General features: G+C 43.2%; 1 protein-coding gene across 6 annotated transcripts in view; it reads right to left on the reverse strand.

Moving 5' to 3' along the window:
- INPP5F (inositol polyphosphate-5-phosphatase F) overlaps positions 1-24,176 on the reverse strand; it is a 116,469-nt gene that overhangs the window by 36,918 nt on the left and 55,375 nt on the right. For 4 of the 6 annotated variants that reach the window (XR_009544624.1, XM_060171176.1, XM_060171175.1 and 1 more), the window contains exons 3-9: positions 16,108-16,244; positions 10,498-10,626; positions 9,873-10,040; positions 9,686-9,742; positions 6,108-6,306; positions 3,518-3,697; positions 2,301-2,368 (exon numbers count right to left, since the gene is read on the reverse strand). Coding sequence is in view for 4 of the 6 variants with exons in the window: in XM_060171176.1 (XP_060027159.1) it covers positions 2,301-2,368; positions 3,518-3,697; positions 6,108-6,306; positions 9,686-9,742; positions 9,873-10,040; positions 10,498-10,626; positions 16,108-16,244 (938 nt within the window). In the remaining 2 variants the exon portion in view is untranslated. Of the gene's footprint in view, positions 1-990; positions 1,381-2,300; positions 2,369-3,517; positions 3,698-6,107; positions 6,307-9,685; positions 9,743-9,872; positions 10,041-10,497; positions 10,627-16,107; positions 16,245-24,176 lie in introns of those variants that run through there. The other 2 variants (XM_060171179.1, XR_009544625.1) reach the window with 2 other exon arrangements.

The following is a 24,176-nucleotide window of genomic DNA, read 5'->3' on the forward strand; positions in this document are numbered from 1 at the left end:
CTGCATTACAAATTCACTGCTCCTGGAGGCCATTTTTTCCCCCCATCTTGTTGCCCTTGTTGTTGTTTTTATTGTTATTGTTGTGACAGCTGCTGTTGTTGGATAGGATAGCCCCCTACAGGTGGAGAGCCGGGGGCTCGAGCTGGGATCCCTACGCTTTGCGCCATGTGCACTTAACCCGCTATGCTACCGTCCGACTGCCCCCCCTTTTTTTGCTTACATGGTAAATTCTCCTGACCAGTTTTCTTTTAGATTATGTTTTTTTTTTATGTTGGAAAATTTTTTTTAAAGCTTTAAGAAATAATATTTATACCATTTTACATTTAAAACATTTATAATGCAGGGGCCACGCAGGGACCAGCCAAGGATCCAGGTTCAATTCCCCGGCTCCCCACCTGCAGGAGGGTCACTTCACAAGTGGTTGAACAGGTCTGCAGGTGTCTATCTTTTTTTTTGCCTCCAGGGTTATTGCTGAGGCTCACTGCACCATGAATCTACTGCTCCTGGAGGCCATTTTCCCTCCCTTTTATTGCCTTTGCTGTTGTAGCCTTGTTGTGGTTATTGTTGTTGTTATTGATGTCGTTTGTTGTTGGATAAGACAGAGAAATTGAGAGAGGAGGGGAAGACAGAGAGGGGGAGAGAAAGATAGATACCTGCAGACCTGCTTCACCACCTGTAAAGCGACTCCCCTGCAGGTGGGGAGCCAGGGGCTCGAACCGGGATCCCTACGCTGGTCCTTGCACTCTGCGCCACATGCTTTTAACCTGCTGCACTACCATCCGACCCCCAGGTGTCTATCTTTTTCTCCCAGTCTCTGTCTTCCCCTCCTCTCCCAATTTTTCTCTGTCCTATGCAACAACAACAAAAAATGGGAAAAAAAAAAAAAAAAAAAGGCCTCTAGGAGTAGTGGATTCATTGTGCCGGCCCCAGCAATAACCCTGGAGGCAAAACAACAATACAACATTTATAATGCAATAGTTTTTTTCTTTCTGGTTAATGCAATAGTTTTAATAAGTAAATGTTTCAATAAAAGTCAAAGATAAGCTAAGTCAAATGTATTCCCTGTGGTTAATGCTAAGTCCTACTTAAGATCCAGGGTTAAAAAAAAAAGTCCTCTATTTTTCATCAAAAAGATCTATTGTTTAGCTTTTCACATTTAATTGATGTCTACCTGGAATTGACTTCTGTATATATATGTAGGACATATTTGCTATAAATCTAAAAGCAAAATTAGTGGGCTAATGACATAGGCATATTTTATTTTGACTTATAAGACCATTTAAAATGTCTTTATCAATCAACATATGCTTCCTCCATCAATGTATGATTTCTGGCTTTTTCAATCAGAAGGTCAGCTTTTTATTTTCCTACAGAAACTTTCTTTGGGAACACATGAAAATTTAAATGTTAGTTTTGAGACAACTGAAACTCATTCATTCATCTAGAAGTACACTACCTTCTATATCTAGTCAGGCTTTCTTTTGCGTTGTTCAATAATCCTTAACTCCATACACTGAATTGTTATGTGGAAAACTGAGAACTGTTAGGCATGTCCAAACTATTATATTTTACTGTCACCTGTAAACCATTAATCCCCCCAATAAAGAAATTTTTAAAAAAGTCTCTGGGGTGGGGGTAGGTCCTGGAACATGATGGGAGAGGAGGACCTAGAGGGGGTTGAATTGTTATACAGAAAGCTAAGAAATGTTACAAACTATTATATTTTACTGTCGACTGTAAACCATTAATCCCTCCCAATCAAGAAAAAAAAAGAACATTGCACTGCATGTCCAGGGTGGTCACCGCTAAACGGTGTTATGCTGATAAATTAGTGACAGATACACTTTAAACTGGAATCTGAAACCTGGTCCTTAATTCAGTGAACCTGTACTTGACCTAATAGTTCTCGAGTGACTTCTGTGAGCCCAGTCCCACGCAGGACTATGTGAGCATAACAGTCAAGGTGAGCAGAGAATAAGGATAACTGAAGATACACATTAACTAAGTCCCCGAGAGCTAGAATTACATGTGGCAATGAAGGCAACCTTTCTCTAGACACTGACTAGGCTTATAACTGACCACAGACCAAATTCATATCCTGACACAATCTAAAGGAGTAGATTCAATGACAACTCTTAAAGATTATTAAAAATAATCTTAGCTTATGTGTCCTTTAACTTCCTGATAAACACCGTCTTGCTTAATTATGAGTGTTACATTATTTTCATGAAATTTAAAGAAACAGAGACAATCATTACTAAATAAGCAGAACATTTTCATTGCTACAGACCAAAGCCCACCTGTTTTTTGTAAATTTTCAGTTGTTCTTCGAAATGGGCACAGAAATAGGCAACAGTTTCCTTTTCACCTACAAAGAAGTGATACAAAATCTATTTTTCCTTCCCATGTTCAAGAGAGAAATTAGTGTCTATCCCATCTTTACTACTACTTTTAAATGATTCACTGGCAGCCCAAATGTAACCAAGATGGTATAAAACTAGGATTGTAAAAATGAATGCTAAGTCAAAGATGTGATTGTTTCCCCCCAGCTAGCCTAAACCAAAACACAGTAATAGTGCAAGTTGTGAATTATATTAATTTTTATGCACCCAGCATAGTTTTCAGAAAAAAGTTTCAGGTGGTTTACAGTAAAAGAATAAATACCTCTCTGAGCCAGGATATTAAAAAGCTGACATTTTACTGAATTCTCACAAGTAGAAATTTAGCTGAAAAAGAGCACTAGCCTATGACCCGTTTTTAAAACCAATCACACTCAGTAATCTATTTAGTGTGGCATAACTCAGATACTCCCATGCTAAAGCTACAATGTTGGAAGAAATTAAACGGTCACCATTTAGAACAACAAACCTTCCACAGTAAGACATCTGTGTAAAGGAGTCTCTGTCTTGCAGGTGCCAACCTGTTAGGCCATCTCCTGATACTGCAAATATCACAAAACATTTATCTTCTTCTACAGTTGTGCATGTGATAAAAAGATTCTTTCCAAAAGCCATTTACGGTGGTGGGGAGACAGTGAGCCCAATGGAGCACACACTTTACCATGAACAAGGGCTGGGTTCGAGTCCCTAGATACCACTAGGGGGCGCCATGCAAAAAGAAACCCGCACATAGAGGAGTGGTGTCTTTCCTTCTCTACTTCTGTCACTCTATCGGTGGAAGAAAGGATCTGTAGGGAATGGCAGGGTAGTGTAGGCGTGGAGCCCCAGTGAAACCCTGGCTGTAAAAACAGTCAATGAAAATCTGAGAAACAAGGGCTGTTCTACTTTTCTGTTGGCGTTGCATTGTTAAATGATTTTATCCTTTTCTTATTAACTTATATAACCATGCCCCTCTCGTGGCTATTATATCACTTTCTATTGTATTTCACTCTCTGAGTTAGTTATTATTTTGAATGGAGTCCCTGGCAATATAAGCCCAAGCTTCTAACTAGCTAATATTTTTTGAGAAAGTGCTGTCTGAAACCTTCACTTGCAAACCGAGTAACTGACGTGCTTACTTTTGTCCAGCCGAGGCCTTGGGTTATAGCGATACCCGACCTGACTCCAAAAGACGGGCACGGAGCCGCGGGTCTGGACGAACGACAGGGTGTGGTTGTGCACGTGGATCAGCTGCTCCGTCTCCACGTAATTGGCCACGTTTCCGTTCTTATCTACTCCTCTCCGTTTATATCGCATTCCTGAAAGAAAAATCACCGCAGCCACCCGACATCAAACTTAATATATATATATATTTTTTTTTTTCCCTTTTGTTACCCTTTGTTGTTGTTGTTGTTGTGGTTATTATTGTTGTTGTTATTTCTGTCATCGTTGTTGGATAGGACAGAGGGAAATAGAGACAGGAGGGGAAGACAGAGAGAGGGGAGAGAAAGGTAGACACCTGCAGACCTGCTTCACCGCCTGTGGGGAGCTTGAACCGGGATCCTTATGCTGGTCCTCGCACTGCTCTACTACACGACTCCCGACATCTAACATTTTTTTTTTTTTAATATTTATTTTATTTATTTATTCCCTTTTGTTGCCCTTGTTGTTTTATTGTTGTAGTTATTATTGTTGTTGTTGTTGTTGGATAGGACAGAGAGAAATGGAGAGAGGAGGGGAAGACAGAGAGGAGGAGATAAAGATAGACACCTGCAGACCTGCTTCACCGGCTGTGAAGCGACTCCCCTGCAGGTGGGGAGCCGGGGTTCGAACCAGGATCCTTATGCCGGTCCTTGTGCTTTGCGCCACCTGCGCTTAACCCGCTGCGCTACAGCCCGACTCCCGCCATCTAACATTTTTATCTGGGAGGCTGAGCGGTGGTGCAGCTGGCTAAACGCACTGGTTAAGCACACATTACCCTGTACAAGAATCCAGGTTCAAGCCCTTGTTCCCCACCTGCAGGGCAGAAGCTTCAAAAGTGAAGCAGGTCTGCAGGTCTCTCTTTTTACTTTTTTTTTTTTTATTCTTTATTTTCCCTTTTGTTGCCCTTGTTTTATTGTTGTTGTAGTTATTATTGTTGTTGTTGGATAGGACAGAGAGAAATGGAGAGAGGAGGGGAAGACAGAGGGGGAGAGAAAGATAAGACACCTGCAGACCCAGTTCATCGCCTGTGAAGCGACCCCCCTACAGGTGGGGAGCTGGGGGCTCGAACCGGGATCTTTATGCCGGTCCTTGCGCTTTGCGCCACCTGCGCTTAACCTGCTGCACTACTGCCCAACTCCCAAGGTCTCTCTTTTTCTTTCCCTCTCTACCTCCCCCTCTTCTCTCAACCTCTCTCTGTCCTATCAAATAAAATTGAAGGAGAGAGAGGGGGGAAAAAAGGAAAAAATAGGGAGTCAGGCGGCAGTATAGCTGGTTAAGCGCAGGTGGCAAGAAGAGCAAGGACCCTGTGTAAGGATCCCAGTTCAAGGCTCTGGCTCCCCACCTGTAGGGGAGTCACTTCATAGGCGGTAAAGCAGGTCTGCAGGTGTCTATCTTTCTCTCCCCCTCTCAGTCTTCCCCTCCTCTCTCCATTTCTCTCTGTCCTATTTAACAAAGACGATATCAATAATAACAATATAAAACAACAAGAGCAACAAAAGGGAAAAAAAATATATATATATATAAAAGAGCCCATGCCAAAGGGCAAATTAAAAAAAAAAAAAGGGAAAAATGGCTGCTGGGAGTGGTGGATTTATCATGTGGACACCAAGCCACATCCTGGTAGCAATCAAAAAATTAAAAAAAAAATTTTTTAGGGGGTCGGGTGGTGGCGCAGTGGGTTGGTTAGGTGCATGTGGCGCAAAGTGCAGGGACTAGCATAAGGATCCCGGTTTGAGCCCCCGGCTCCCCACCTGCAGGGGAGTCGCTTCACAGGCGGTGAAGTAGGTCTGCAGGTGTCTATCTTTCTCTCCCCCTCTCTGTCTTCCCCTCGTCTCTCCATTTCTCTCTGTCCTATCCAACAACAAACAACATCAACAATGGCAATAATAATAACCACAATGAGGCTACAACAACAAGGGCAACAAAAAGGGGAAAAAATGGCCTCCAGGAGCACTGGATTCATGGTGCAGGCACTGAGCCCAGCAATAACCCTGGAGGGAAGAAAAAAAACAACCCAGAATTCCAAGATTGTAACTTTCACTTTCCACATAAGATCAAAGAAAAAAAATTTTAATCTGTTCTGACTGGATTATGCTTTTTAATCAAATGTATGTCTTCTGGGATAGTCTCGGGGACCGACTGTGCAAGCTGCCAGGCAGAATGGTATCAACTTCCCCTCCATCATGAGTGTATCATTGGTTCTTAACAGCAGAAGCTAAGATAGGTCTTGCGAACTGGTAAAGACAGGCTTTCCTAAAGTTGCAAGGACTGACGAAGGCCTCCCACAGGCTGTCAGTGGGGATGCAACTTTCTTTTCTTCTCTATTTATCTACCATTTTTCTGTCCTCTGTTTACTAACATTCACTTTTCTCCAAAAACCGGCCCCAAATTACATTAGAAAGCCGCGGAGTGCTTTGAAACCAACTGTGTTTCCAGACCCATTATGGTCGTCAGCACGTGGACGCCTTTGAGGCTCTCTGCGCCCACCTCAGTGTGATGTGCATCTCACGCCCGCCCTCCACTCACCAGCTCTGTGCCGGCTTCTGCGGGAAATGAGAGCCACGAGGAATCGTGGGTGGATGTCATCGACACAGGTGGAATCCTGAGGGGGAGTCTCTGGGCTACTCTTCTCATCGTCGGATGACTCACTGTAATTAACCACAAGCTCCTCGATCTGCACAAAGCCTTGGATAATGGGGATAATCCAAAAGTCCACATCCGGCGTCTGAAAACAATATGAACATCGTGCTGTTTCTATTCAATGCCAACAGGAGCTAGCTAGCACACATTCGTCAGCTTGTTACACACAGACCTCTTTCACTATTTCACCCTATTTCCTGCTCATCCGAGAACACTAAGGAGCAAGGAGTGGAGAAGGGAAGGCAGGGGAGGGAGAATCCTCCCGTTTCTTTACAGAGATCATTCAAAAGGAACTGTCTAAGAGGGACCCGGCATGTCAAATGTATTGTCCCAGGCTCCACCACTAACTCAGGCAGTAAACTCGCCCTGCCTGGCCTTCCTGTTTTGTCATAAGAGGAAAAACTACCACCTTGCAGCGCTGCTGTGAAGGTTACAGAGTAAAATGTAGAAGCATTTATCCTGCCTTGTAATAAGCATTTAATAAATGTTAGTGATTATTCTTGTTGCTAAAAAGCAATAAAGCTGAAGGTTGATTTTTTAAGCATTTATTTATTTATTTATTATTGGATAGAGGCAGAAGTTGAGAGGAGATACAGAGGGAGAGAGACAGAGAGACACCTGCAATCCTGTTTCACCTTTCATGAAGCTTTCCCCCTGCAGGTGGGGACCATGGTCTTGCACCCGGGTCCTTGTGCACTGTACTGTGTGCGCTTAAACAGGTGTGCCACTGCCTGGCTCCACTTGCAGGCTGATTTTTGACTTCCAATCATAGTAGGTCTTTTAATAAAACATAACCAACTCTGGTTACTTTATCATGAAAACAAGGGTCCACCTTTTTTCTGGTTTAAATATAAGCTTGCTTCACCAAGCTAGAATCCAAGTGGTAAGTGAACAACAAAACCGGTATTTCCATAAATATCTTAAAATGTCATACAGCATAATTAGAAGGGAATTAACTGAAGTTAAATTTCAACTTTTGGGTCTTTCAGACTAAGAGTAATTAGATTTCTCAGTTGATTCCACACAGGTATGTTAAAGGATTAAAGATAAAAAGAAAGGGGCTGGGCTTGGTGCACCCAGAGGAGCACTCATTACAGTGCCCGAGAATACAGGTTCAAGCCTCACGACCCCACCTGCAAGGGGAAAGCTTCATGAATGGTGAAGCAGGGCTGCAGGTGTCTCTCTTCTCACTCCCTCTTCACCTACTCTTCCCCTCACAATTGCTCTGTCCTACAAAATAGGTAAATACATAAAATTTATTATTTAGTCAAAAAAGCCCCCCAGAGCTGCTCTCAATAACTCTTTCATATTTCCATAATTGTACCTAGCCTTCATCTCAGCATCCGTCAGTTTTATTTCATAACCACACTTCCAGGTCTTTATACAGTTCTGTTTTATAGGGCTTACAGAGAGGATCTTAGATTATCAGAGTTGAAAAATCATAAAATATCTATCTGCTTTAATTAATTATTCTCTTCACTATTCCATATATATATATATTTGTTCTAACAAAAACTGCAAAACTTGTGGCCTAGGAGGTGGCACAGTGGATAAAGCACTGGACTCTCAAGCATGAGGTCCCGAGTTCAATCCCGGGCAGCACATGTCCCAGAGTGATGGCTGGTTCTTTCTCTCTCTCTCTCCTCTTTCTCATGAATAAATAAAATCTTTAAAAAACAAACAAACAAACAAACAAACAAAACCCGCAAAACTTGTGGGTTGTCCTGTAGCTCTCCGCCTCCCTGGCCATTGGTGGCGGGGACCAGGCCGCCCCTGGGGACCTGGTGATGAGGGTGCTGTGCGAGGAGAGGAAGGAAGCACATACAAGCAGCTCTGAGAGAAGCCTCCTGGACAAGTTGCTTATTGGAGGGTACAAGTGGACAGGTATACCCAAAGTTCAGAGAGAAGGTAGAGGCAACCATTAAGTCATACACACAATGCAGAGTTAAATCTTGACCCATCAGGTGTTTGACCTAAGCTGAGAAGTTACCGTATAGGATCTGGTCATGAGCTTACAATGCATAGGTAAACCTTTTTTTCTCTTTTTGCCTCCAGGGTTATTGCTGGGGCTTGGTGCCTGTACTACTACGAAAGCTCTGCTCCTGGAGGCCATTTTCCCCACTTTTGTTGCCCTTGTTGCTGTTTTTACTGTTATTGTTGTTATAGCTGTTGCTGTTGGATAGGACAGAGAGAAATGGAGAGAGGAGGGCAAGACAGAGAGGGGGAGAGAAAGATAAACACCTGCAGACCTGCTTTACTGCCTGTGAAGTGACACCCCTGCAGGCGGGGACCCAGGTGCTCGAACCGAGATCCTTATGCCGGTCCTTGGGCCATGTGTGCTTAACCCACTGTGCTACCACCCAGCCCCCTTAAGCCTTTTTTTCTAAGGCTGGATAACAAGCACCTCTGGGCAGGGGTGGGGTGTGGGGGGCAGCCAAACAAAGCTAGGATATTTGCCGTGGGTTTCAGATTGACCATACACAGTAATTTATGGCCTAGTTCAAAGGGAATGAGGAAGCAGGAAAAAAGTAACTATCCAACTAGAAGAATCTGTATTCAAGCAAGAATCTTTTTTTTTTTTTTTTTACCAGAGCACAGCTCTGGCTTATGGTGGTGCAGGGGATTGAACCTGGGACTTCAAAAGCCTCAGGCATGAGAGTCTGTTTGCATAACCTTTATGCTATCTACCCTCCACCCTCAAGCAAGAATCTTAACATATTCTCTCTCCCTAGAATCAAACTGACAACACTGTCTTTTTATTTTATTTATTTATTTTGCCTCCAGGGTTATTACTGGGACTCAGTGCCTGTGCTACTAATCCACTGCTCCGTGAAGCTATTTGTTCCCTTTTGTTGCCCTTGGTGTTTATCGTTGTTGCTGTTATTACTGTCGTTGTTGGATAGGACAGAGAAAAATCGAGAGAGAATTGGAGGGGGGAGAGAAAGACACCTACAGACCTGCTTCACTGCTTGTGAAGCACCCCGGCTCCTGCAGATGGGGAGCCAGGGGCTCAAACCGCGATCCTTACACCTGTCCTTGTGCTTTGTTCCATGTGCGCTTAACCCGCTGTGCCACCCGGCCCCTTGAGTGTCCTTTAAGAGATCTCTGTACTCCAAGTCCCCGATGAGGAAGTAAGACAGTTAAGTGGCATCATGAACCGACTCCCAGGATTCAACACTTCCATTGGTAAACAAAACAGCTCTTTTATAGGACCACAGTGGATGTTAGTTCCACTGCCTTCAGTGATTACTAGCCTACGGGAACCTGCTAGAAAGACAGGATGTGGCTATGAGGTGCACTCATGAACTGCCTTAACACTGTGCCTTGATTTTTCTCAAGCTAAACAGCCCTTATTCCAGAGGGGGGTAGTATTACGGTCAATTTTTTAACATATTGTAAAGACAATTAAAAATAGTTGCTTGATAACTATAACTATTTAGGATATTTTCAAAACAACTACTCACACCAATCTCAATGAGATCATGTATCATATATTTATTCCAAAAAAAGCGATCATCCACCTGGGGGGAAAAAAAGAGAGAAAAGTTAGAGATTAGAGAGTTCAGAACACATTGCTTCAGTTTCCCGCAGAAGCCAACAGGGCTGATAAGCTGTCCCGAGGGCAAGCCCTCCTCTGAGTGGTGACAGTACCTTCTGCCAGAGCGGCCAGAGGTCCTTCTCTGCAGCGCTTTGCCTTTGCACTGAGTTGGTGAGGTCATAGGTCAGGCTATAGTAAAAGGATTCCGAGTCCATGAACATTTTCAGCAGCTCCTCAAGTAACCTTCTCTCTAGCTTCTCCTTTTCTCTGCTTTCTTTGACCTGTGAGAAACAGATCTATTACGACCGGCATTCAATGTAAGGCATGTGTGGACAGTACACAACTCTAACTCCCGGGCACATGCAGACGGAGCGCTGTAACATGACAAGTGGTTCAGAAATAAATTTACTGGGGAGCCGGGCGGTAGCGCAGTGGGTTAAGCGCACGTGGCGCCAAACACAAGGACCAGCATAAGGACCCCGGTTCGAGCCCCCGGCTCCCCACATGCAGGGGAGTTGCTTCACAGGTGGTAAAGCAGGTCTGCAGGTGTCTATCTTTCTCTCTCCCTCTGTCTTCCCCTTCTCTTTCCATTTCTCTCTGCCCTATCTAATAACGACGGCACCAATAATAACAACAATAATAAAAAAAAACTGGGAAAAAAAAGAAAGAAGTTTACTGGCAGGGAAATTATCTCTCAATTTAAAGCTAATCAGAGATGAATATCACTTAAGCACTTACTTTCTTTTTATTAGGAACAGACACATTGGATTTAATATGCGTAAAGGTCTTCAACAGAAACTTGGAATCATCAGGAGATGGTACAATCTTCTCTGGTTTGTTAATTCCAAAATGATGCTTCTTACAGAGCTAAATCATTAGGAAAAGAAAGAAATTGTTATTAAGATCTGCTTGTCAAAATGTTCAACGAGGAGTGTGACAGTGTTACTGCTCATTCCTTGCTGTAAACTTCAAGAGTCAGCAAAAGGATCAGCTGGTATTAGAAAACATAGCAGTGGGGGGCCGGGTGGTAGCACAGCAGATTAAGCGCACATGGTGCAAAGTGCAAGGACCGGCGTAAGGATCCCAGTTCCAGCTCCCAGCTCCCCATCTGCAAGGGGGAGTCACTTCACAAGAGGTGAAGCAGGTCTGCAGGTGTCTACCTTTCTCTCCCCCTCTCTGTCTTCCTCTTCTCTCTCATTTCTCTCTGTCCTATCCAACAATAACAACAATGATAAACAACAAGGCAACAAAAGGAAAAAGATAGCTTCCAGGAGCAGTGGATTCGTAGTGCAGGCACTGAGCCCCAGTAATAACCCTGGAGGCAAAAAAACAAAAACAAAAACAAAAAAACATAGCAGTGGTTTTGAAAGACTTGGATACTACAATCGAGGACAAAGAATATAAACAGGAGACCTTATGATTTAGAAGTGGGAAATTCAGATTAGGAGTCTTATCATAATCGTCAGCTGAGTTCAGTATCTCTATAATTATTACCAAAAACTCTATTCACTTTTTAATTTTTTTATTATCTTTATTTATTGGATAGAGACAGCCAGAAATCAAGAAGGAAGGGAATGGCAGAGGGGGAGAAAGACAGAGAGACACCTGCAGCCCTGCTTTACTACTCGCAAAGCTTTCCCCCTGCAGGTGGGGATTGGGGGCTTGAACCCGGATCCTTGCGCACTGTAATATGTGCACTCAATCAGGTGCGCCACCACCTGGACCCCAAAAACTCTATTCATGAGGGGGAGGGGCAGCACACACGGCTGAGTGTGCATGGGGTCTGGTGGTGACACACCTGGTTGAGTACAAATGTTATGTGCAAGGACCTGGTTCAAGCCCAACTCCCCACCTGCAGGAGGGGGGTGCTTCACAATCAGTGAAGCAGTGCTGCAGGTGTCTGTTTCTCTTTCCCCCTCTGTCTCCCCCTTCCCTCTCAATTTCTCTCTGTCTTATCAAATAGAAAACAAAAAAAAAAGGAAATTAATAACCCTGGTGGCAATTTGAAAAATTAAGACAAATAAATAAGCAAAAAAGGAAGTTAAAAATAAAACCTCCATCCACACGTGTTTCACAACATGCTTACAATTCTACATTGCTCCTGCCGACCTACAAGGTTATCACTCAATGCAATGAAGGGTGGACACTGAAGATTTATTTATTTGTACTTAATATTGGACAGAGACAGAGGGAAATGGAGGGAGGAGACAGAGAGGGAGAGAGACAGATTCTACAGACCTGCAGTTCTGCTTCACCACTTGCGAAGGTAAGGAGAAGGGGCTTACATTCAGTGTGTGTCCTTACCCAGGTGCACCACTGCCTGGCCCCTGCACTGAAGATTTATCATCCTACCAACAACACCAAGTTAACTTCCTCCAGACAAAAAACACTTTTGAAAGTATTTATTTATTCAAAGTATTTATTTATTTATTTTGAGACAGATGCAGAGAAAGACACAGAGAGAAACACCAGTGCCCTGCCCAGCTCTGGCTTATGGCGGAACGGGGGATTTGAACCTGGGACTTCAGAGCCTCAGGCATGAGAGTTTCTTTGCAGAACCATTATGCTATCTACCCCCACCTCCAAATTATTTATTTATTTATTTATTTATTTGGAAGAGAACCACAGCATTACTCTGATCCATGTGAGGCCAGGGATCAAACTTGAGTTGTTCAGAAAAATTAAGACTATACTGTAGAGTAAGGACCCACTGGGGTTACAAAAATATATATATATACGAAAGAGTCTTGTGGAAAATTCATGTACACCTGAATTCTAAAATGATTATGGCCACAGAGGTTGCAGATCAAGACTGTGATCTGGATAGCACAGTGCAAACCCACGGTTTGAAACTGATTATTCTAAAGAGAAGTTTAGAATGACTTATAAGCAAACTTTTTCCACAAAGGCTTCCGAATCTTTCATAGTTATAATTACTTTAGAAGGGGAAATGTTTTTTAAACATTTACATTCAGTCCTACTAAGAAATAGGCAGAGAGAAAATTCCTTCTTAGGGACCTCCACCCTTCTCCAGTCCTGGGATCCTTTGTATTGACAGAGCTCTTCAGATTAGAACACACAGTGGGGTCTCCTTTCCTCGTCCTAAGGCCCAGCCAGTGCTGTGTAGTGTGTGCTCAGGCCCTCAACACAACAGAGAAAGACTGAGGAGACAGCATAATGGTTATGAAAAGACTTTCATGCCTGGGCTTTGAAGCATGAGGCTCAGTCCTCAGCACCACAGAGCTGAGCAGTGCTCTGCTCCCTCTCACTAACAATAACGATGATAATAATGAAGCTCTCTCAGAAGAAAAAAGAGAAAGTAACATTTTTACTTTAAAAGTTAGGTTTCTATCTCTGTCCATCGTAGCTAAAAATTTAAACAGCTATCTAATGGAAAACTATGGAGAATCAACCCGTTCTCGACTAATGCAATGGGATACAGCAAATAAGATACGAGGACACGGAACACAAGCCGATAAAACTTTAAACAGTGTCTTTTCACAAGCACAAGCATCTGTGTTTTCATTTATTTGAACCCTACAGTCTTCATGCTCTGTATCTGCCATTTTTAAATGGAATCCTACTTTGGAAGAGTCTCAGAGTTCTACAAGCAGTTAAACATGGGATTACCATGTGACCTAGCAACCCCATTCCTTGGTAGACACCCCCAAAGAAAACAAATGTCCAACAGAAGTGTAGACACAAATGTTCATAACTTAATTATTCGTGAGGGGCGCAGAGGGTTAAGTGTACATGGTGTAAAGCACAGAGACTGGCATAAGGATCTCAGTTTCAGCCCCCGGCTCCCCACCTGCAGGGAGTTGCTTCATGAGCAGTGATGTAGGTCTGCAAGTGTCTGTCTTTCTCTCTCCCTCCCTGTGTTCCCCTCCCCTCTCGATTTCTCTCTGTCCTATCCAACAACAACGACAGCAATAAGAACAATAACAACAAGGGACAATAAAAGGGAAAAGAAAAAATAGCCTCCATGAGCAGTGGATTTCTTAGTGCAGGCACCCAGCCCCAGCAATAATCCTGGAGGCAAAAAAAAAAAAGTTTTAACTGAATTATTCGTAACAGCCCTAAAATGAAACAACCCAGATATCAAGATCATGAGTGGTATGGCCATACAGTGGAATGAGGTACTGAAACTCAGCACCACAGGCACGAATCCTGAAGGCATTGTGCTAAGGAAACACCGGTCACAAATTGTGTCAGGAATGTTCAGAACAGGCAAATTTAAAGAGACAGAAACCACTGTAAGGACTATTTAGGATGGAAGCAATAGGGAGTGGAGTGAGGGGTGCATACAGGCCTTCTAGTGGGGGTGAAGAAAATACTCAAAAATTGATTTGCTGATACCTGAAATGGTCCCAACACAAAAAAACCATTGCCATCGGCTTTAAAACAGCAGGTTATATAGGTAGATGGAACATGGAATCAAGATTAAAAAGACAGTTGAGGTTAGAACATTAGGAGTCCTATTCATGCCAGATTCTGAAATAAAATTGCTTTGGCTCCAATTATGGAAGACAGAGGAGACCCTGGGAAACCTGAGGTCAGTGAGAATACTAGGAAGTCTGGGGCGCGTGCGGGTGGGTGGGAGGGAGTTCCTTTCTGCTGTGAAAGTGAGCAGTGACTTTCTGTCCACGACAACACTCAAGGACTCCAAGCACAAAAACAGAAGAGGTACAAAACAGTTTTGCTTAAGAAAAAAAATTAAAGATTTATTTTCTACATATGAGAGAGAGAGAGAGAGAGAGAGAGAGTTTCACATCAAGCAGCGAAGAAGAAGAGGGAAGAGGAAGAGAAGAGAGAAAAGCCAGAGCAGCCCTCCAGCAAGTGCAATGTTGATGGGACATAAAAATCTGATGCCCCTGGTTCTCACCTGCAGGGGGGAAGCATTACTAGTGGGAATGTGCAGTAAGAAAGAAAGAAAGAAAGAAAGAAAGAAAGAAAGAAAGAAAGAAAGAAAGAAAGAAAGAGAGGAAGGAAGGAAGGAAGGAAAGAAGGGAGGAAGAAATTGGTAATGCAGTGCTGCAGTTCTTTCTTCTTCCTCCTCTTCATCCGCCTCCTTTATCAGTTTATCTCTGTCTCTATCAGAGAAGAACTTGGCATGGAAAAATGTGCTGAGTTGTGGAGTGGTAGGTGCCATGTTATCTGTCACCTACTTTTCAGGTCACAGGGAAACAGCTCAGGAGAGTGGCACAGGGCCACACGGCATGAGTCTGGGTCTGGGCCCCACCACTCTCCAGCCCCGTGACTTGACCCTAGCAGGAATCCTGTCTTCACATGTACAGCACTGATGATAATAATGCCCACCTGGTCAGAGGCATTAAATATAATGATCCATGTAACCTTCAGGGTCTACCAGGGACAAGCCAGAGGGATTTAAAAAAGGTCAGGACTATGGTTGAGAGATGTCATGTCTCCACACAGACATGAGCCCCAGTGCATTGGTGGACTTCCTCTTCCCCAAGCAGTGGCCCTGTGTAGTGACAAACACTACCTCTGGGCAAGTTCTTTATTTTGGCCTCAAGCTGCTACTTATAGGTTTGAACACACACACACACACACACACACACACACACACACACACAGAGAGAGAGAGAGAGAGAGAGAGAGAGAGGCTTGCTCTCTTCTAAAATACTTATAAATTACCAAAGTGATAGACGTATAAAACAGGCTACACAGTAAAGGTTAAACCTTACAGCTTGATTCCTCCACCTCCCTGCTTAAGTCAGGAATGTCCGGACTGTACTGCACAGAATCCTAGGCCTCCCAGCAAACAGAGGTGGCTTTCCAGGAAAGGCCAAGTGGGAAGGGCCTCTTATCCCATCACCACCTCAACCAAAGCTGCTCAGATTTCATGAGTCTTCATATACTGGATTTCACATATATTTTTTTCTTTTTTCTTCTTTTTATCATCAAGGCTTTGTGCCTACATGATTCTGCTGTTACTAGGAATATTTTCATTTTATTTTTTTGTTTTCTTACAGTCTCAGAAAGAGAGTGAGAGACAGAGAGAAGGAGAGACACTGTCTATGAGGTATCTCCTTGGTGCCATGCATGGTGCTCCTGTGAAGTGTCTGGCTTATACCCAGGTCCTAGTGCACGGCAAGGTATGTGCTCTACGGGGTGAGTTATCTCCTGGACCCTGGATTTCATAGATTTTGAAAGAGATGTTCCGCTACTACAATGAAGTTTGGAAACCACAGCATTAAGTTACTTTAAACATAGTGTCCAGCTCTAAGGTCACACGATTCTGATCAATTGTTAACCAAGTACGTTCACCATTATTTGTAGATCAATGGTCCACAAAATTCCCACAAGTTTCTTTTCCTGCTTTACCTCTAGCTCAAGATCCTGAGGTTCCATTTCAGAAAGTGACAGCACAACAATTTTGGTGACTTTACAGACTTCATGATCTCCTGGAAGCTTGCCCACCACTGCCTTCTGGCGAACTAGAATAAGCCACCATGGAAGATCTGAAAGAGAAAAGTCCTATTAGAAGCTGAGAGCTATGTGTGAGCCCTCTGCTCTGTGGGGAAACAGAAGGTGAGTAATCACAGTGTACATTAGATATAAACCTTGATATTTACTTACTTATTTTCCCTTTTGTTGCCCTTGTTGTTTTTTATTGTTGTTGTTACTGCTGTCGTTGTGGCTGTATAGGACAGAGAGAAATGGAGAGAGGAGGGGAAGACAGAGAGGGGAAGAGAAAGACAGACACCTGCAGACCTGCTTCACTGCCTGTGAAGCGACTCCCCTGCAGGTGGGGAGCCGGGGGCTCAAACCAGGATCCTTATGCCGGTCCTTGCGCTTCGTGCCATGTGCGCTTAACCTGCTGTGCCACCACCTGACTCCCTGAAATATAAACTTTTAATTAAATCATTCTGCAAAGAAATAAAAAACGGCCTTTCTACATGTCGAAAGAAATTCCATCTCACACAAAATTAAAGAAATATCAAGTGGGGTGCTGGGTGGTGGCGCACCTGGTTCAGCACACATATTACAATGTTCAAGGACCCAGGTTCAAGCCCCCAGTCCCCATCTACAGGGGGAAAGCTTCATAAGTGGTGAAGCAGTGCTGCAGGTGTCTGTCTCTTTCCCTTTCTCTCAATTTCTGGCTGTCTCTATCCAATAAATAAATATCTAAGGAGCTGGAAGGTGGCGCACCTGGTTGAGTGTACATGTTACAATGTGCAAGGACCGGGGTTTGAGCCCCCAGTCCCCAACTGCAGAGGGAAAGCTTTGCAAGTGGTGAAGCAGTACTGCAGGTGTCTTTGTGTCCCTCTCCCACTCTATTTCTGCCCCATCTTCCTCAATTTCTGGCTACCTCTATCCAACAAATAAATAAAGATAATACGAAAAAATTAGAAATAAATAAAGCTAGTACCAAAAACTTACAAAGAAAAAGAAATACCATGTGACGCCATATACTCATCCATCAGGATTAAGGAAAATAAGACAGCCTGGCAGAGGGCCAGGTGGTGGCGCACCTGGTTGAGCACACATGTTAACATGTGCAAGGACCCAGGTTTGAGTCCCCAGTTCCCAGCTGGATGGAGAAGCTTCACAAGTGGTGAGACAAGTTATGCAGGTATCTCTCCATCCACCCTCTTTATCTCCCTCCTCCATTTCAGTTTCTCTCTGTCCTATCAAAAAATAAAACAAAAGAAAAGGAAAAAAAAGGGAGGGAGTGGCTTCTGGGAGCAGTCCCACGGTGGCAAATAAATAAATAAATAAATAAATAAGTGAGCACATTAGCTGGCAAGGCTGTGGGGATAGAAGCATTCTCAAAGAGTGCTATTGGGAATACAATAGATAGAGCTTTTCTGGAGAGAAAGTTCATGATAACCTAATAATAAAACAAGGTGCACTCACCTGCACCTTAGCGATCCTACTCTTGTGAATTTACTCTGAAGATACACTTCAGCAGCACAAAAGTAAAGATATCCAGATAGACCACTGCAGCAAGCTGCAACTGCAAAGTACTGGGGGGGGGGGGGAGGGACAACAACTTGACTACCAGACTAGAAGAAGTGGTTAAATAAGCCATGGCACATCCATGCATGGAATACTGTGCAGCTGTAAAAAGAACTAGAAGTGTTCTATGAAAAAAGATGCATGGGGAGTTGGGCGGTAGCGCAGCGGGTTAAGCGCATGTGGCGCAGAGCGCAAGGACGGGCGTAAGGCTCCCAGTTCGAGCCCCCGGCTCCCCACCTGCAGAAGGAGTCGCTTCACAGGCGGTGATGCAGGTCTGTAGGTGTCTGTCTTTCTCTCCCCCTCTCTGTCTTCCCTTCCTCTCTCCATTTCTCTCTGTCCTATCCAACGACGACATCAATAACAACAATAATTATAATAATACTAAAAAACAACAAGGGCAACAAAAGGGAAAATAAATAAATAAACATATACATATATATATAATAAGATTAAAAAAAAAAGAAAATACATGCAAGCAGTTATGTGTCAGTCAGCGGTGGGGTTAACATGTTATGGGGCGGTTATTCAAACAAGTTCCACAAGCCTGGGTGATACAGCCCAGGCACCTCTGAGCTATGTCCAGTCCACTGCTGGTGGAAACAGGGTTAAGCAACACATGGCTGTTGCTTTGCTTATTTGTACAAAAGAAAGAGGCATTAAAACTGAGTGACTAGACTGATCACCTATGGGAATAGATGGGAATGGATGGGAGAAGCAGGAAGGCACAGGTGGGATAAAGGGACAGACCAGCTCTCAGGGGACACCTTTTTTTTTTTTAAAGAATTTATTTATTTTTTTTAAAATAGGTTTTTAAAAAAATTATTTATTTATTTATTTATTTCCTTTTGTTGCCCTTGTTTTTTTATGCCTTGTTGTTATTGAGATGTCATCGTTGCTGGATAGGACAGAGAGAAATGAAGAAAGATGAGGAAGACAGAGAGGGGGAGAGAAAGATAGACACCTGCAGACCTGCTCCACCGCTTGTGAAGTGATTCCCTTGCAGGTAGGGAGCCAGGGGCTCGAACCGGGATCTTTACGCCGGTCCCTGTGCTTTGCACCACGTGTGCTTAACCTGCTGCACTACCACCCAACTCCCAAAGAATTTATTTATTTATTCATGAAGGAGATAGGAGGGGAGAAAGAACCAGACATCACTCTGGTACATGCGCTGCCGAGGATCGAACCCGGGACTTCATGCTTGAGAATCCAATGCTTTATCCACCATGCTACCTCCTGGACCACATCAGGGGACACCTTTTTATGTGGTTCTGACTCAGAATCATGGCGATGCCTCACATCTTATGCCTTCTCAGAAATAAAGAGGTCCAATCAACTAGAATGTGTGAGAATTCAAAATAAAATATAAACAGTGACTCAAAAGTAGTAGCTCAAGTCTGTTACAAGCGAACAATGTAACTATCCTATAGAAGGTAGGTAAGAAGAAACTAATAGAAATAACTTTGGAAGATACTATTTTGTAAGGATGAAGACAAAAAAAGAACTATGGCAATATTGTACTTTGCTAGTGAAAATGTTTTTCAGAGAGTGTGGATTAGCAATTCCAAAACTACTTGTGTGTATACCAGGAACTAAACAGTGCGTATCCTGAAACCGGGGAGGTGCAGGTGGGGGGTTGTAAAGCCAATGAAAGACATCTTTAATACAAGTGAGAATTACTGAAAGAAAAAGACTTAGAGGTCCAATACTGACTTCTCCAACCCAAACTTGCACTTCTCACCAGATTTTAAATTAAATGAGAAACAGTCTATGTAAGACAGCATGAAAACCAACTTTTTGGTTAATAAAATTGCACCCTTGAAGAAAATATTATCTCATGAGCAAGAAAAAATATATAATACAAGTAGTGGTTTAGCACTAGCTTATTATAGAAAAATAACATAATGGAAATATATTTCCCCATATAAAACACTTGAAAATATTTTATTTATTTTTATTTTATTGAGTTAAAGTCAGAGAACTTGAGAGGGAAAGGGAAGATAAAGAAGGAGAGAAAAACAGACACCTGTGGTCCTACTTCACCACTCACGAAGCTTTCCCCCTACAGGTGGTTCCAGGGGTGTGAACCTGGGTCCTCGTGCATGCTGAGGTGTTCAACCGGGTGTGCCACCACCTGGCACCCTTGAAAAACACTTTAGGGAGTCGGGCGGTAGCGCAGCGGGTTAAGCACACGTGGCACGAAGCGCAAGGACCGGCGTAAGGATCAGGATTCCAGCCCCCGGCTCCTCACCTGCAGGGGAGCTGCTTCACAAGTGGTGAAACAGGTCTGCAGGTGTCTTATCTTTCTCTCCCCCTCTGTCTTCCCCTCCTCTCTCCATTTCTCTCTGTCCTATCCAACAACAATAACACAACAAAGGCAACAAAAGGGAATATATATATATGTGTGTGTGTGTGTATATATATATATATATATATATGAAAAACACTTTAAGAGAAATGTAGGGACTAGGCAGTGGCGCACCTGGCTAAGCGCACACATTATAGTGCACAAGGACCCAGGTTTAAGTCCCTGGTCCCCACCTGCAGGGGGAAGCTTAACAAATGGTAAAGCAGGGCTGCAGGCATCTGTCTGTCTCTCTCCCTCTCTGTTTCCCTTCCCCTCTCAATTTCTCTCTGTCTGTATCTAATAATAACTCATGATAAAAAGAAATGTACAGTGTATCAATTTTCCCCATCTGTTAACCCACACTCATTTTAGGAACACGGTTCCGAAGATGTGCTTTAAGCAAAAGCACTTCATGAATGCAAAAGTCTGGAAGTGTTGCGCAACTCTTTATAAAGCAGGGTGGGAATTTCCTACAAAGTTTCAAGGCTTTTACAGCCCATTTCGTTATTCATTATCAATAAACATTAACCAAGAACCTATCATGGTGCGAAGGATGCCTGGCGTGGGTAGAGGTTACCAAGCACAGAATAGCCCAACACGTAAGCAAGCACGTAACACAATGAATCCCGGGAGTCGGGCTGTAGTACAGCGGGCTAAGCGCAGGTGGCGCAAAGCACAAAGACCGGCATAAGGATCCCGGTTCGAACCCCGGCTCCCCACCTGCAGGGGAGTCGCTTCACAGGCGGTGAAGCAGGTCTGTAGGTGTCTATCTTTCTCTCCTCCTCTCTGTCTTCCCCTCCTCTCTCCATTTCTCTCTGTCCTATCCAACAACGACAACAACAATAATAACTACAACAATAAAACAACAAGGGCAACAAAAGGGAAAAAATTTAAAAAATTAAAAAAAAAAAAAAACAATGAATCCCAACGCTGGGTAAAGAGAACCCTTAGCCATTTCTCTCTGTCCTATCCAACAACAGTGACATCAATAGCAACGACAACTATGTTAGAAGCAGCAACTCTAGAATTGCTTTAAGTAAAATTTTAAGCATGAGTTATAAGTATAGTTGCTTTTCTGCCTGCAGTGGAAAATTCCTGCACCTCTCATTTATGAAAAAAGAGGCTAGACAAAACCCACACCCCAAGATGTAAGCCACCTGTTGTTTGTCTTAAAGAGAATAGCTAGCCTAACCAAGTCCTTGAGACCCAACCACTTGCTCAAGGTCGAGGGAGCTGATAGCCAGGTGGTCTTGGCAGACAACGAGAAAGTGTGGTGACCCTATTTTGCATAAAGGCTTGAAATTAGACAATTCTTATAGGCTGCTTAGGGTGTTTCAATGTCTGAAATGACTGGATCCTGCGTTTTCTGTAAAATGCTATTGAGTGTGTGACAGAATTCTAGTTTTGCATATTCCCCACCCAGAATGTACTCTAGAATCCTATAAATTGTGTGGTTTAAGCCTTGTTCAGGGTCGAGCTGGTGGACTGCTGTCAGTTACCTCTCGGCCCGGATTCGAATTCGTGAATAAACATCTTTTGCTTCCTTGCAGTGGATGGTGGTTTGATTTTGCTCGCTAACAAACTACAGCAACAATAAAAAGAGAACAAGGGCAACAAAAGGGAAAATAAATCAATAAAATTTTTTAAAAAGAGAGAATCCTTAGCACGGCTCTCTCTCTCTCTCTCCTTCTCCCTCTCTTTGACAGCAGGCTTCCAATTTTAATGGAACCAAATGATTACACAATAAAAGCCTATATACACTGATATACACAAAGAGATTTGCGGCTTTTCTGGGTATTGAAGAAAACAAATCTGTTTCTCAGTGAGTGATCTCCAGTGTTCGTAGCTGAGCATTAATCCCACACTGGGGAGCCTTCTTCCTAGCTCCTGTCTTCTTATTGCAGTCCGCTTTCTTCATTACATGTGAACATTGTGAATTGTGATTTCAATATATGACAGTAATGACAACAAGCAGACAATTAAACAGAGTAAATCTTTCCAATAAAGCAGAGAATGTTATCGTATTGACAATATAGAAGATTTAACTTTCAAATATGGAGGACTTGCCCTGGTTATAAACTCATCTGGGAAAACAGTAAGTCCTCTTTTCTTGCAAAAATGTGGGCATCGCCACTACTAAAATCCAGCCAACAAACTACAATAAGCATGTCTTTAGGGTTCAGCTAACTACTCATTTGATCAAATGTGAAAAACGGAGGTGCCTCTTTGTTGGTATGCATGGGACCCCTTCTGTTTCATTTGGTTTAAATCCTCCCTGCTTAACACTATTCTATTTACATAACCACTGCATTCTATTTACATAACCACTGTTAACAAGCACCACCCTCCCTCCAGGGCATTGGTGGTTCAGTGATAGGATTCTCACCTGCTCCGCCCCCTCCTTGTCACACCCTGATCCTCTCCTTGGCACACTCTGATTTTCACCAGTCACTTTTCTCTCCACCCTCTCTATGTCACATCCTGTTTCCACCCTACTTGGCAAGTATATATAAAGACAGCATTGTGAGTTTTACAGTACCTTTAGTTTAGCTTAGCTTGGTATAGATTGTGCTGCATCCTGCATGAATAAAGAGATACTGCCTACAGCTCAACCATGAGTCCCTGGTCGTCTGTTACCCGCCCGTGAAGCTAGCCTGGCGAAAACAACATAGCCCGGCGAAAACAACACCTCTTTAAACAAAGTAAAAATTCTGTAGACTGTAAAGTTCAAAGCATACCTGAGGAGTTGTGCTGGAAGGCTGAATCTGAGAAGACATAATTCAAGAGACCTCAGAGAGTTGAGACTAATTTTGTAAATGTCCGTCTTCCTTTTTCAGAGAAGCTTCAACGTTCTGAGGTAAGAACTCGGACTCAAGCTTCAGCTCTATGACATTATGTACTCTAGAGCACAGCAAAAATGTTCTAATTCTTGTTTTTCTCATTTATAAAGTAGGACAGAACAGTCTACTTTATATTTATTTATTTATTTAAATATTTATTTATGTATGTATTCCCTTTTGTTGCCCTTGTTTTATTATTGTAGTTACTATTGTTGTCGTGGTTGTTGGATAGGACAGAGAGAAATGGAGAGAGGAGAAGACAGAGAGGGAGAGAAAGATAGACACCTGAAGACCTGCTTCAACGCTTGTGAAGCAACCCCCCCCTGCAGGTGGGGAGCCAGGGGACTCGAACCAGGATCCTTACGCCGGTCCCTGTGCTTTGTGCCACCTGTACTTAACCCGCTGCGCTACCGCCCGACTCCCTATTTGTTTTTTGTTTTACCACAGCACTGTTCAGCTCTGGGTTATGGTGGTGCAGGGGATTGAACCTGGGACTCTGAAGCCTCAGGCGTGAGGGTCCATTTGCATAACCATTATGCTATCTGCCCTCCACCCCAACTGTCTACTTTATATATAGAGAGTAGCTCTAAGGATTAAATAATCTACATTAAAATTATCACCTTGGAAAGAAGTGATATTTTTGAATTGGGTACAGGTAACCACTGACTCTGAAAAAAAAACAGAACACCAGAAAAACAGAAAAACGGCAAGCCCTGTAGGCAATAATAGCGATTGCTACTCTGTACAGGAAGTCCTCCCTTAGTCACCAGAGTCTATCCGTCCTAAAACCTGGTCAAGAAATGAATTTATCTCTCTGTCTCTCTCCCATCTCTACCACCCCCTTCCTTCTCAGTTTCTGGCTGTCTCTATCCAATAAATAAATAAAGATATTCAAAAAAAAAAAAAGAAATGAATTTGTCAAGAAATGAGGAAACATTCCTTTCCGGCATTTCAGACATAATAACTACTGGTAGGGGCTTGTCAGCCATCTTTAGAGAGCATAATGTCATAATGCTCTGAATCATGCAGAGCATTTTAATATATTTTTTAATGTCTATTCAGCATGTACTACTTATTGTACTGTAGTGGAGACAGAGGAAATCAGTCACAACACGTGCGTGTATGCAAACGCCAGTCTAGTGCCCACCCCCTGCAGGCAGGGGTGCAGCAGTGGTGACGCGAGAGGAGAAGCTTGAAGCTGCGGTGCTGTGTTCCCATCACCACCGTCACAACTTGTCAAAACTCCA

The sequence above is a fragment of the Erinaceus europaeus genome, chromosome 14 (genome assembly GCF_950295315.1).
Source record: "Erinaceus europaeus chromosome 14, mEriEur2.1, whole genome shotgun sequence".
In the NCBI taxonomy this organism is placed as follows: domain Eukaryota; kingdom Metazoa; phylum Chordata; class Mammalia; order Eulipotyphla; family Erinaceidae; genus Erinaceus; species Erinaceus europaeus.